This window comes from Toxorhynchites rutilus, chromosome 3 (genome assembly GCF_029784135.1).
Source record: "Toxorhynchites rutilus septentrionalis strain SRP chromosome 3, ASM2978413v1, whole genome shotgun sequence".
NCBI lineage: Eukaryota > Metazoa > Arthropoda > Insecta > Diptera > Culicidae > Toxorhynchites > Toxorhynchites rutilus.
The window spans coordinates 95,765,272-95,779,278 of record NC_073746.1 but is presented as its reverse complement, the minus strand read 5'-3'; the positions used below and the strand labels follow the sequence as shown (position 1 = coordinate 95,779,278).

General features: G+C 39.9%; 2 protein-coding genes across 2 annotated transcripts in view; one reads left to right on the top strand and one right to left on the bottom strand.

Moving 5' to 3' along the window:
• Nucleotides 1-14,007, top strand: part of LOC129780393 (netrin receptor UNC5C-like) — a 403,924-nt gene that overhangs the window by 260,358 nt on the left and 129,559 nt on the right. The window contains exon 8 of the mRNA XM_055788611.1: nucleotides 4,641-4,766. Coding sequence (XP_055644586.1) covers nucleotides 4,641-4,766 — 126 coding nt within the window. The remainder of the gene's footprint in view (nucleotides 1-4,640; nucleotides 4,767-14,007) is intronic.
• LOC129780394 (uncharacterized) lies at nucleotides 4,853-6,155 on the bottom strand. The gene is made up of 2 exons (XM_055788612.1): nucleotides 5,944-6,155; nucleotides 4,853-5,879 (listed from the first exon to the last, which is right to left on the bottom strand). Exons 1-2 carry the CDS (start codon nucleotides 6,123-6,125, stop codon nucleotides 4,853-4,855), a joined length of 1,209 nt encoding a protein of 402 aa, XP_055644587.1. The 5' UTR covers nucleotides 6,126-6,155.

Here is a 14,007-nt window from a genome sequence, read left to right as displayed (position 1 = left end):
CATAAAACCTTGTGCCTCCAACGTAACGCTCTCGTTGCCGAAGTCCCCCAAATATTCATTTATTCATTCATTCAGAATGGATTTAGATTCAACTTCAAAAAAATGATCTCTAAATCAACGATAGTTCTACGTCACCCTTGCGGTTATACCATAGATATAACCCACTTCCTGTTTTTTGTTTCGACGATATCCTGACGGGGCCAAGTCTTGAGAATACGGCTTTAGCGGTGTGCACCGGTGCGTTCTCATGGTGTAACATTACTTTACCCTTTTTCGGGCTCACTCCGGTATTTATTCCATCCATCAAACTTTATATTTGAGGGGCTTAGAATGCAAGGGGTGTAAGTAACTTGATTTCTCTTCGTCAACTTTTTCTTTGATTAATAATTCAACTGCAAAAACGTTCCAATCTGAGTTGGCTATAGAATCCGATAGATGAGATTCTGACCTACCTTCCACATGGTCAAATACCAAACGAGAGGGTCGATGTAGAGAAATCGATCAAATCACTTACACCCCTTTCATGCTAAGCCCCTCATTTATCATTTGCTATTGGCAGCTGGTGGGATTTCAACACATGAAATAAGCTAAGCCGAATCCATCAGAAAAATTTTTCTACCATCAAAAATAGAAAGAATGAAATGCAAGTATTGCAACACAACATAGTAACATTGAAAACTTATCAAAAGGGGAAAATGTGGACAAAAAAACTAAAAATCCTCAACGGTTCTGCGTGGGGGATTAATATTTGCGTATTCGGTATTAAGCATTTTGGGTGGATTTTTCCAAAAAATTGATTGAATGGCACTTATGTTATAGTTCACATTGAAACGATGTAAAGAATTTACCAAAGTGTTAAGACGGACAGTGAAAACTTTATGATGGGAAGAGAATTCAACTTACGCTCTCAGGGTTTCTCTGTGTTTGTTTACAATTCAGTTGCAGGAAAGACGAACGATGAGAAAGAGAGAGAGAAAATATAAGCATTGCTCTCATGAGCGATAAACTGGTACGTCTCTTCATTTACCTGTTCGTTTTACCCCTCACCATATGTCCTTTGCACCTGCACTCAAAAAAATATTCAAAATATCTGCCTGTTTTTATTCCAGTAGAATACCATAACACTTTTGTGAAACATTTTACCGATCAATTCGAGAAACTGTATAAGAGAAAATTTTTAGATTATATTCATATAAATTCGACATAAATCTGTTCAGTAGAACTTGAGATATAGGGCCTGATTCTCGAATACACTACGAATACACTTCACGGTGGAAACGGTATGAAACGCATTCGCGATGACAACGGTACGGTGTCGACATCTGGATGCGAGATTAGTTTCCCACTAAATTTATCATTACAATATCAAATTATCTTCAGATTAAATTTTTGTATGAGATTATTATATCACATGAAGAAAACAAAGTTTTCCACTCACATTGAATACCAGTTCGATACGAAGAAGTAAATTTTCATTAATGATTTTTTATTTGAAAAGTGCTCATTCTGCCTGAAAACTCATCATTATCTTCGACACTTCACTAACCCGTAAAACGTAGTTCAATGGCGTGCCGTTTATTTCGTTTCCACCGTGAAGTGTATTCGAGAATCAGGCCCATAGTGTACGCTAGTTTGAAAAAGAAAGAGAGGAAAACGCTTTTGAAGTTAATTGTTATAGCCGAATTAGATTAGATATCGCATCACTAAAATGACTATAAATCGGTAAATAATGGGATTTTCGAAAAGTTCTTTCTAGGGTATATTCTTGAATGCCTAAACATCAGAAATATGAGATTTTTCATGTTTTTAGATTTTTTCAAGAACACTGCCTTAACATATCCATCTTACCCCCGTTCACCTATAGCATGGAGGATTCGATCTATATATATATATAAAAATGGATTTCTGTCTGTCTGTCTGTCTGTCTGACTCTTATGGACTCGGAAACTTCTGAACCGATCAACATGGAAATTGCTATGTAGGGGTTTTGGGGCCGGGGAAGGTTTTCATGATAGTTTGAGACCCCTCCCCCCTCTCTAAGGGGAGGGGGGGTCTGCCATACAAATGAAACACAGATTTCTGCATTACTCGAGAATTAATCAAGCAAATGAAACCAAATTAGGCATAATGAGGTTTTAGGATGCAACAAATGTCTCTATGATGGTTAGACTCTCCACCCCTATCTCTAAAGGGGGGCTGCCATACAACTGAAACAGAAATTTCTGCATAATTCGAAAACTAATCAAGCGAATGGAGCAAAATTTGTCATGCGAATGTTTAGGGGACACAAATCGTTTCCATGGTGAATAGACATTCCTTCCCTCTCTCTAAGGGTGGGGGGGACTGCGATACAAATGAAGCATGCATTTCTGCATAATTCAAGAATTAATCAAGCAAGCTGTACCAAATATGGCATGTGGAGATTTTAGGGAGCAAGAAACATTTCTAAGGTGGTTCTACACACCCCTCCACCCCCATTTCTATGGGGGGGAGGGTGGCTGCCATACAAAATGAAACACAAATTTCTGCATAACTCGAGAATAAAGCAAATAGAACCAAATTTAACATGTGCAGGTTTTAGGGTGCAATAAATGTTTTTATGGTGGTTTGACACCAGCAGTGAGGAACTAGGGAGATTCCTGCCGTGAAGCACGTGATCGACTGTTCCTTATAGGTCCTCCCCCAACAGCTCCCGCAGGTGAGTGTGGACACGATTCGGTCGTGGTCTGGCTGACACAATGTAGTTATGAAGAAATCAAATTACCTAAAATCTATCAGTGTCCATGTGCTATATGAAACGTCCCACACCAGAAAAACAAAAAGAAGAAAAACCGAAACAGTGGACCAAAATAGAAAAAATAAACATGAAAAAACTAACATTTAGTTCAACGAATATGCTCAAAGTATAGTGAAAAATAGTGAAAAACATCTATCAGTGTGTTAAAAAAAACATGACAATTGAAAATTTTCGGAAAACTTTGAAAGAAAAAGGGAAAATTCGGAAATATCAATTACCATATGTTCTACAATTACATAGTGACAAGTGCTGTTAGTCCATTTGATGTTTGCGCTAGCGAAATTGATCTTTATTCAAAACTGGAAATGGATTTTAATGTGATGAAACGCACTCCTATATCTTCTTCTAACAATACCAAAAAAAGGGACGCCGGATGTGTTGATAAGAGCAGAACTCCGAGGAAGGAATTGTCCGATTTACGGCAGTCTTTATTCTATTATATTTTCTGTATAAAACATTTATTCCATGCAACGAAGAAAAATGTTATTTGCAAGTGGTTAAACAATCTTAATTGTGTCTGAAAATAATCTGATAATATAATGATGAGTTTTGTTAGAAATACTAGGAATTTTACAGTAAAAGGTAAATTTTAAGGTAAATTCAACGGTCGATTAGAATATCAATTAATGAACAGTTCTGCGATTGGACCCATGAACTTGCTCATAGTAAGAAAACGAGAGTGTTTGAAGGTATTGATAACAAAAAAAAACAAATTTTGGGCGGGACGAAGTTTGCCGGGTCAGCTAGTAAACGATATATTTTGCAATTTTTATCGAAAATCTTCTTTGAAACAGGGAGAATTAGTTTATCGTTCCGTCGAAAAGACGTAAAACTTATTAACAGATTTTTAAAACTAAGCAATGCTTAGACATCACAAGATCACAGAAAAAAGAAAAGAGCCAGTTTATTTCTTTTTACTTTATTATGTACTGTGAGATAAGCTCACTTTTGAAAAATGATTCAAGCTGGTCATTGGAAGAAAATTCTAAATACAACTTTGGTTCCTGTTTTAAAGTCTGATTGTATACTTTATGTATCTTACTGTGTATTTTTGATTTCATATAAAAATACAAAATCTCTTTAATAAAGAAAGAAAAAAATCAGTTTTCAGATTCAATTTGTTAACCCGCCATGCACCGAATCTCATTATCGAAGTTGTCGGAGTTAGAATGGACCAAGATGCTGCGCGGGAAGCAATAGGAAACTGTTTATAGCACATAGATAGAGACAGATGAAAAACTGAAAAATAATCGAATGAAGGAGGAGATAAAAAGTATTTGAATTATAGAAGAAAAGGGTCTATACAGTGCATTGAGCAGGAAACTATAGTTGGTTGAGATCTGAAAGCGAAAGGAAGTTAAACTACAGTTGAATCAAAAGGACTAAAGTTATAGGGAGCAGAAACTACAATAGGAGCTTGAAAAAGAAATAAAATTTAAGTTAGAATTAGTAGAAAGGTGAATTTATTAGTTTTTTGAAAAATATTTACTGAAATTTATTATTTTAGGAGCTAAAAGATTTGAATTACTTGAGCTAGAAATTTGTTTGATTTTCGGGTTACTATACCGAAAAATGTAAGTGACATTCTATTTGTACTGAATCGATTTATTTAAAATAAAACTATTTATTTTTTGTTACAAACAAAACTGCTACGAAAATTATAAACCGGAAATCCGAACACAATCCGATTCGAATTTCCAATTGCCGATCTGTAAGAATTCATGTTGATAGCATCTCAATGCGGAAATTACTTCAGAAAGAATTACGTGGCTGTTTCCAAGCTTTGTTTCCAATACATTGTAAAATAAAACTAACATCTAAATTTTCCTTCCCTCTATTTCAGGATCAAATTGGACCATCTACGTGGGACTGGCCTTCACCGCGGCGGTTTGCATCGCCATTGGTGCCACCCTGACGCGGATTGCTCGTCGGAAGAAGACCATCCCCGCATACGATCTTGCACGATCAGGTGAGTTCCTTACACTCATATTTTGTTTACGAAGGCAAAAAACCAAAAATACATAAATATTGCGAATTTATTCAAAACACATAGCATTACATAATATAATAAACAACGGAGGCAAACAAAATCACTCCGGTCGAATAGATGTTGCGTTCGGAGACGCCAGCAGCAGCCGCATCATCTTCTTTCACCGTTTGATTCGCATTGCGGGCAGCTTCAGCCCAGGGATCAAGAAGGACCTTGCCGGTTCCATCAGTTCTTTCGGCTCCGCCAGCATTTTGCTCGGCAGCTGCAGCTTCAGCAGCAGCTCTTTCAGCCTCAGCAGCCGCTCTTCCGGCTGCGCTGCATTTTTTCAAACCACATTTGGGACGTAGTGTTACCTTGTAACGCCAGTCCTGAGGGCGCATCTGGCATCCGGGTTTCGGAGCCGGAGCTGGAGCCGGGACGGGTTCAACCTTAGGTTCGGGTTTCGGTTCGGGTTTCGGTTCGGGTTTTGGGTCGGGCTTTGGTTCGGGCACGGCTTCGTGCTTGGGCTTGGGTTCGGGTGGAAAATCCGCTCCGGGCTTCGGCAGAGAACCTCCTTCTCCAATTCCTGGCGCAACCGGGAACACTGGTAATTTACTCTCTGGTCCGGTTCCGGGATTCTTAGATGCAGGACCGTCTACTTGATAATCCTCTAGATTATAATCTTCGTCGGTACCTTTGGGTTTTGGCAGTTCTACATGCGTTATGTTCAACTGATCTCCACCGCTCGATACCGCTTTTTTGGGCGACATGGTTGGTTGGGTTGACTCTGTTCCGGGTGCGGTTGTGACCGTAACACCAGGATACTGTCCTACAGAACCAAGGCCAGGTTTTTTTCGGGACTTGGTCGGAACAGGGGGTCCCTGGACCGGTTCTACTGCTGGGTATGGGAAATCCGGAGGCATTTTGGGAAACTCTTGCGTGACTGGTGGTAGAGGAACAGCGCCAGATTCCACACTGGCTGCAGTTGTGGTGCCTTCCTCCCCAGTGGGAGCAGCTGTAGTGGTGCCATCTGGCGCTGCAGCGGCTTCCGCAGTATCTTCACCATCAGCTGCTCTTTTCACCAATCTGGTAGCAATATCTTCTCGGATGTTCCTGCGTTAGAGAAAGGAAATCGATTCAACCGAACATCCGGAGCTAGCCTTCGCCCAATACTTACGCGCAACCAGAAGAACTACACTTCTTCAAGCCCTCCTCCGAATCCAAACTAGAGCTTCGCAATTCGCTTGAGAACCATCTTTCCATCGGATCATGCTTCAAAATCTCAGCGTGTGAATGATCCAGGAAAAATCCAATCGCCAAGACCATTAAAAAAGTCCAACGACTTCGTCTCGTACCCATCTTGATTGCTTGACGATCGCACTTGGAATGGAAAATTTTTCACCTAGTTACCACTCGACGCCTACTTGTGCGGATGGGTAGATATTTCGCGTAATTCCAAGGTTCAGTGGACGGATTGGCGAGGCGTTGCTTGAGCGCTCGATTATCATGAGGTTCAAAAATATAATTTCAGAAAACCCCACCGACAATCTGGCTGAAGGGGGCAGCGCTCTGGTGACCCAATGACACGCAACGCAACTGAGCAAAACATATTCATGTCATGGAGCGAAACCGATATCTTACACAATTTGCGAACCAAACCTGCAAACCTGGTTTGGGGCACTGGCGAAATTATTCTGATGTTTATAACTGCCACCGGGTGGTTGTAAAAAGTTCAGTTATGTCGGAACGCGTGTGTGTGTATATAGTAAGTAATCAACCCCTGTCTCATAGGTGCTGGAACTTTAATGAAATGCAATTATATGCAATTAGAGTACACTTGCAGTAATGGAAATTAGTTGCGGCCATTTATCAGAGCGCGCTGCGAGAAAAAGAATTACTGTGGCCGCGGATTCAAAGGACACTTTTGAATGGCATTCGCGGCGCGTAAGCGCACCCATCTCGCGAGATAATTTATGCTTATCCAAGTTAAACGATATAAACAGACAAATGATGTAATTTTGGTGGAATTAGGTGATATTCCGTAATTGCGTTTGTCAGAATATATGACAACTGGGATTGCACTTTGTTATGCATGCTTCGGCCTGGTAATTAACGGATCGGAGCATTTTTTTCAAATTTCTCATTTGTTGCTTGAGTTTACTGATTTCCAAACAAAACTTTTATATTGGAATTGATTTGAGGAAGAATAATTAATTTTGGCCGATGGTTCGATTCCGGTTGAAATATGATTTAAATCGTGTTTGTTTTATTATTGTAAACTTCGGTTACCTATTTTTTCATCAATTACTTATTTCTCAACGATCCTTCCATCGGTCGGCGCATCTCTGGTAGTTGTTTTTGACTGCGAATCCGTGTTTAGGTTCGATTTAAAAATGATCATTATCGAAAGACTATTCTATTGGTTGTTCAATTTGTTAGTATTCGAAAAACTATCGATTTGTCAGGGTGTACCGCAATCATGAAACATTTACGATCGATTTGGCGATTTTATATGCCACGTTCTATATTCTCCAGATATCGCCCCATCGACCAAAAATACCAAACTGTAATCAGTCTCAAACTCAGACCATGAAACTCATTCATGGATCTAACTCACACATCTATTTTGAGATCCCGTTTCAGATTCCAGTTTCAGAATCCAGATTCATATTTAGATTCAGATTTAGATTGAAAATTTCAGATTTCAGATTCCAGGTTCACTGATCTGCAAATTCGCAGATTCTCAGATTCACAGATTCACAGATTTACAGATTCATAGATTCCCAGATTCGCTGATTTCCATATTCTCAGATTCCCAAATCCCCAGATTTTCAGATTTTCGAATTCGATTCCCAGATTTACTAATTCACAAATTCATAGTTTCACAGACTCGCAGATTCCCAGATTCGCTAGTTTTCAGATTCTCAGATTCCCAAATTCGATTCCCAGATTTGCAGATTCTCAGATTTCGGATCCAGATTCAGATGTTTCGTTTTGACTAGGATTGACGTAGGAGATTCAGTTTTGTTCACCACTGGTAATATGCCACAGGAAACCCTTGTTGCAAGGAACCAGCGATATTAAAACACTTTCAAATAATTGATATTGTACCCATTTTTCATTCTTTTGGATCTTTCCTGTGGCGTGTAAATGTTTGGTAACTGCTGGTAAGTTTCAAAACGTTTGTTTGCAACTAAGAAATCATCAAATCAATTTCACATCAGCCAGAGTTATTTTCGATTGATTCATTTTAGTCCATCGAGGTAAAATGAAGTTGGCACTCTCTATACATACCGGAACATCGCTTAAAGACGGCTCAAATCGGACCATCCCTTTCTTGGGTTTTCTGTTTACCAACACATTCGGTCTTCCATTTTTATTTGTATAGATGACGTCAGCCAACAGCAATAGCACTATAGTATTGTGTACGTCCTGACCAACCGCAGATTCTAGTCTGCTACCGTTTTGAAGAGGACGGCCATAATTTTTCTCTTAAAATTACCAAGCTCAGAATATGTGCGCAGCAAGCATAGTGCAGAGCTGACGCGCAGAATCAATGCAGAACAGACATAGGGCGTATAAAAGTATTTTTTTCTCCATTTGAATTCTAGTCCTGCATCTGCCAGCGAGCAGCCAACTATCCCGAGGCGAAGGTTCCGGAACTACTTTTAGGGAGACACATATATTTGTATTCCACGCACGGCTGATTGGATCCTTTTTATTTTCGGGGATTTCTTTCCAAAAGAAACTCGCAGTGATAACCACTGCCAATATGCACCATCAGATCTTCGACATCGACTTCGATCATCAGATCTTATATTTTGATTATATTTCCGACTAAAACAATAAAAGTTCTCGTCATATCTCCTGGTAAATTTCCATAAGGTAGCGTTTCAAAAGCATTCGTCGAGCTGTTCCCCTTGCGATGCGACGACAAGGAACACGATGGCTACTACAACAATACAAATACAACTTAACTTTATACTTTTCGGTTACTGTGACAACTAATAACCAAACATTTATCAACTTTACCTGAACCGCTAAACATAGTACTTGCTTTCCGCATCTATGAATAAATAAATGAAAAATTTCTGAACAAAATAAGCGTGCAATTGTAAACACTTGTTAATAACTTGGATAACTGAGTAGATAAATGAAAAAATGTGTCAATAAATATATTTACTTTCCTACTACTAAATAAGTAAATAGAACAATACTAACGAAAGTGGAAAAAATAGCTTTTTGTGAAAAACCAACTTAAGAGGTTGTAATTAATTGTTCATTTGAAATTATTCAAAAACAGTACAGTTGATCACAGACTCCCTATAGCACATTTCTCTTATTGTCATATGCGAAACGACGGAAAGGTAAACACAAATTGTGAACATGGACTGTTGGTTTCTCATATGACAAGACAGCGCATACAAATATTTTTTACAAAACTGGGTGAAGCCCAAACCAACGGTTGGCCTACACTCCAAAATCTATTTTGTAACCCAACGTGTCGTTACAAACTAAAGTTAAAAGTTTATTCCGCATCGGGAAAGGTCACCCCCGCCACCATCTCACAACCGATTTGTTTCAGATTTTCTGTTGCCGTTCTGCGAAATAAGAACTTAACATAGAACTACGAGATTATCACCGGCGAGAACAAACATTAAAGAAATTAAATAATAAAACTTTTTGATACAGATATTTGACAGCAATGACAAGGGCCGATAAACGAATGTTTTTACTGGGTGAGGATCGTTTTGGGAAGCAATTTGAGTAGATTGTCACCTTGATTCTAAACTTTCACATGTACTGTTGATTACTCGCTGTCTAGAGCACTGGAACTAAAATATTGAACTTCTTGAATATTTAAGTTGTTTTTCAGTATCTCTTAGCAAAGTTACATCTCCAACGTATAGCGAAACATATCAGAAGACACACGGCATAAAAAAATCCGAACCGAATCTATTGTGTGGTGGCGGTAGAGGCGAAAGCAATAGCATCGACACAAATTTTCACCTTCAGTTTTCCATCGAAGAATACAACTCTTAACGCATAAAAATATCTTACGCCACTTTGAACCCGGAAAAAATAATTGAAATCAAGTTTTTGGGTCAATAAATAACCAGCATTATTCATACACTTTTTATCCTTCGAATGAAGTGATTGGCATACCACTTTGTACAACCGACAAAGAGATATTAACGCTTGAACCTTTGCACCCCAAACGTAACGCTCTCGCTTTATAAATTCAAACTTACACCCCAGTACTGATTCAAATATGGTGTGATGCAAAAATAAAGAGGCACTTCTGACCAGACGGCATGCATACAGACACGATGTCCCCGACGAACAAAATATCACAATACTGTGCGATGTCTATCTTTCATTCTTCCTTAGGGTGGGTTTAGACTAGTGATATATTCATGTGAAGAAATATGATGAGATTTATAAAAATCGCATCAACCGTTTACACTAGCGTGAACTTCTATAATGAATATATTTATATTTTCGGTGAATTTATTCACCTGAAGTAGAACTGCATCCAACTTTAGTGATTTCTCTCCAGTGAGAAATTCACAAGTGTTTACATATGGTGAATTTATTCAAGTTATATATACCTCGAATAAGTGTATCATATTTATTCTCACCCGTTTACACCTATTTTCACGTGAATAAATCCATCTATAGCTATAGATCTCCCTAATGTAAACCCGCCATTAGAATCGAGCAAAACCACTGTGTGTGACATCCGCATTGAGAAAAACTGTTGACGACTTGTGTGATGATGATGTTTTTTTTTGAATTATAGAGGCTTTCAAACTCATCAGTTCATTCCCCTCTAGCCTTGAGAAAGACCAATTTACAAAACTAAATAGAACGTTCGGCATTGAGAAAGGCCATTTCGAAAGCCTCGCTGCCGTCTGGACGCTAGACTGATGAATTGTGAATAATGTAATTTGAAATCGCGAATCGCTTGCTTTTATTAAATGGATAGAAAACGGCGGAGTTTAGATTGCAATATTTTCTCTATCCATATTGTCCATAGAACAAATACATCTGCATTCTGAGTAACCGATTAACGCTCGTCTGATTAGCAATGATATTTAGATATAGTGACTCGCTGATACATACTCGGCCACGGGAGCACGATAGGAAAATGTGTATTCCTCCAATTTTCGTTAATTTGAATTATTTATAGGTTTGGGAACCGTAATGTATAACGTACCGAAGAAAATGAGAGAAACTGCCAAATTTTAGATTGGAATGCACAGGAATCTGTTTTGATTCAACCAGGAAAGGCTTAGTTGGAACTAAAGATGATAAAAAACGCGAAAACCGCTGACGTTTCTTCTTATTATGTGTAACCTATTTCGCGTCAGCATGCCGCGATGGGTACCATCTGGTTGTGGAGGTCATTTTCCTTAATAGGTTCACGAGAACTTATTACGTGACCCACTCAAACGCCGCCTAAGAGCTCGTGAATGACCCAAATTGTTCCTATTTACACCATAGCACACACTAACGGTCTGGCTTTTCGCCATCAGCACGCATTTCGATGTTTCAGGTTCTGGTTTTGGTGGTGATCTTTGTTTAGTCTGGGTTTGAGTGTGAGCATCAGAACTTTTTTTTCCGCGCCAATTTCGATACCGCTTGAGATAGGATGGCGGCAGCGGTCTCAAATGTGCGGAACCGAATTTAGTGCCGAAGGGAGTTTTGGAACACAATTTGCGTGTCAATCAACACCTACTTCGAGTGTTGAGTTGAAATTTGAACGAGCGTGCGTCGACTGTTTTCATATTTGCTCCGATATTGCGTGGAATGTGGAACATCACTTGAGTTAGTGGATATCTTAATCTACTGCCAGCTGAAGGAGGTGTAAATTCATCAAGCTCGTTTCACATTTCGTCCAGATGGCTTAGCTATACTTAGCTTCGAGTTGAGAAGCACACAGCAAACGAAACCGTATTTTTCCGGCAATTCTCATAACTGCTGGAACCATGTTTCCACTTGTCATCATCGTAATAAAATTGTACAGCATTGTATAGCATTCCCCGCTCTTGTTGCCGGCTGCTTAAATCACTTCCAAACCCAAACCTAGCGGTAGACCGTCCGGTCACCAAGAGGAATGTTCATGTGATTTGCTGTGTGACACCCGCGATAAGGTGAGACATTGCACGCTTTCGACCCCCCGAAACATGTAGGTATCTGTTTTTGACCAACGAATCTGTACTCACCTTACCTTTCGAAAAGTTCGCAGGAAAAACATATACTCCCCTTGCCAAGATAGCATGTGCATTGCACGTTCGGCGATGGTGTGAAATGCTATACCGAGCTAGGGTGGTAACTTGTTTAGACAATATTTATTTATGGAAGTACCCAAAGATAAGTCTCACCAGACAGAAACCCGAGTTCATGCCACCACCCCATCTGTGGATGCATTTCCACGCGGTGGAGCGCACTATCTTTTCGCGATCGCGGCCATCGTGGAACCTGGCTGTCTACCAGGGGGGGAAGGGGGAGGCACGGCTAAGTGCTAGAAAAGGACAGACGGCGAACCGAATTATGTTTACAAACGAGTTTATGAGCGTTAGTTTTTCCATGTTGATTCATTTGTCTCGAGTTCGTGTTTTCTCGCACCCTCCGCTGGTTGCCTATGCTATGGACAGTTTCGTTGTAGCAATGCATGTTTCTCATCCCTGCTCCCACCGCACCCCCACCAAACACACACCGCCATCCCGAGCCAAAACTGTACAGGTCGTTATTTCATTTTATGCATTCATTTGTCGAAATCAAGCCGGAAAATTTATTGGATTCCTGCGCGTTTTTCGTAACCTAATATTTTGTCTAGATGAAGGTTTACCGCACACCACCCAGCCCCGCCTCCGAAAACGTGCACATTTTTCTCCAAGACGACGATCGCGCTGGAGTATTTATTGGGTTCGTTCGGCTGGTACGGCTCATCTGGTACAGGCAAACCAGAGCCGAGATTTTTCACAGGTTAGAAAATGGTTAAAGATCTAAGCCAAGTGCCTGCGGTTATTTACGGTGCGCGCTGGCAGTCACGAGCGGCTCACATCAAGATGATGGCGTTGTTGCTGGCTGGAATGACACGGCTGGGAAACCAAAGCTCCATTGGAATTGCCATTACAATAATCCACAACGCATTCCTCCCCGTTTCCCATCGCACGTATGAATTTGAAAACAATCTAATTTATTTGAGCGCTGAAATGTCTTCCACACTCGAAATCCACATCGATTATTACGACTGAGTTCGCGCGGGCATATATAACCGGATTAGACATCCAGCTATCGATTACGATTTAATTTACTGCGCCCGGAAAATCCCGAAAAGCTTCAAGACCGCCCCTGCCGATCCCCGAGAATAGCTCGGGGATATATATCTATCGTGGTCATCAACACCCAGCAACGGGGCGCACTCGCGAACTAGATAATCTGTTTTAATTCGCGCATTTCCGCGAAATCGTTAATTAATCATTTTCCTCGCACTTTCGCCAGCCGGTAGTCTGTTGTCGGTTGCCAGGAGGCAACGTTGGAACATGATAGGTTCGAATACTGCACGGGGTGGAGGCTGCAGGATCGGGCGATAGATTCAATCGTTTCGGAGCGATATCGCTTTTATGTGTATATATGAGAACGGAAATCGGTCTGAAGACTGAAAACGCAAAGTGTATTTTGCGTAATTGTAAATCGTGTTGGAATATATACAATATGGTTATATCGAGAATTGCTGCCATCATTCTTCTAAATATCATTCACGAAGAATAGTTTTTACAATTCTGTTAAGTTTTTAAAGACAATTATGTAGAATTTATTACCCATTTTGTACGATCCATTAACAATTCCCAGGCTTCATTGATTCAATTCTGATTCAATTCTGTCGGGGACATAACCGAAGAGACGTAGGACTACAACCAGGCCTGTCGATTTAAAAAAAACTTAATTATCAAATATCCGAGTAATTTTATCTGCACCTATCAGCAAAATTACATCTCCAACACCCTCAGAAACATCTTTCCCAAACAAATAATTCACAAATTACACTATTCAGCATCTTTCCCAGAACGGAAACAAAAAATGAAATCGATTGTGTTGGTGATAACTATAGCAATGAACACAGCTCTCGCTTTTGGAAAATTCCTTCTTTCCATCCGACTTGCAATAGGTTGTACTTTGAAGCCATTTTCAATTAGGAACCCGTTTACGAATTCGTAAAAACTGAATGATC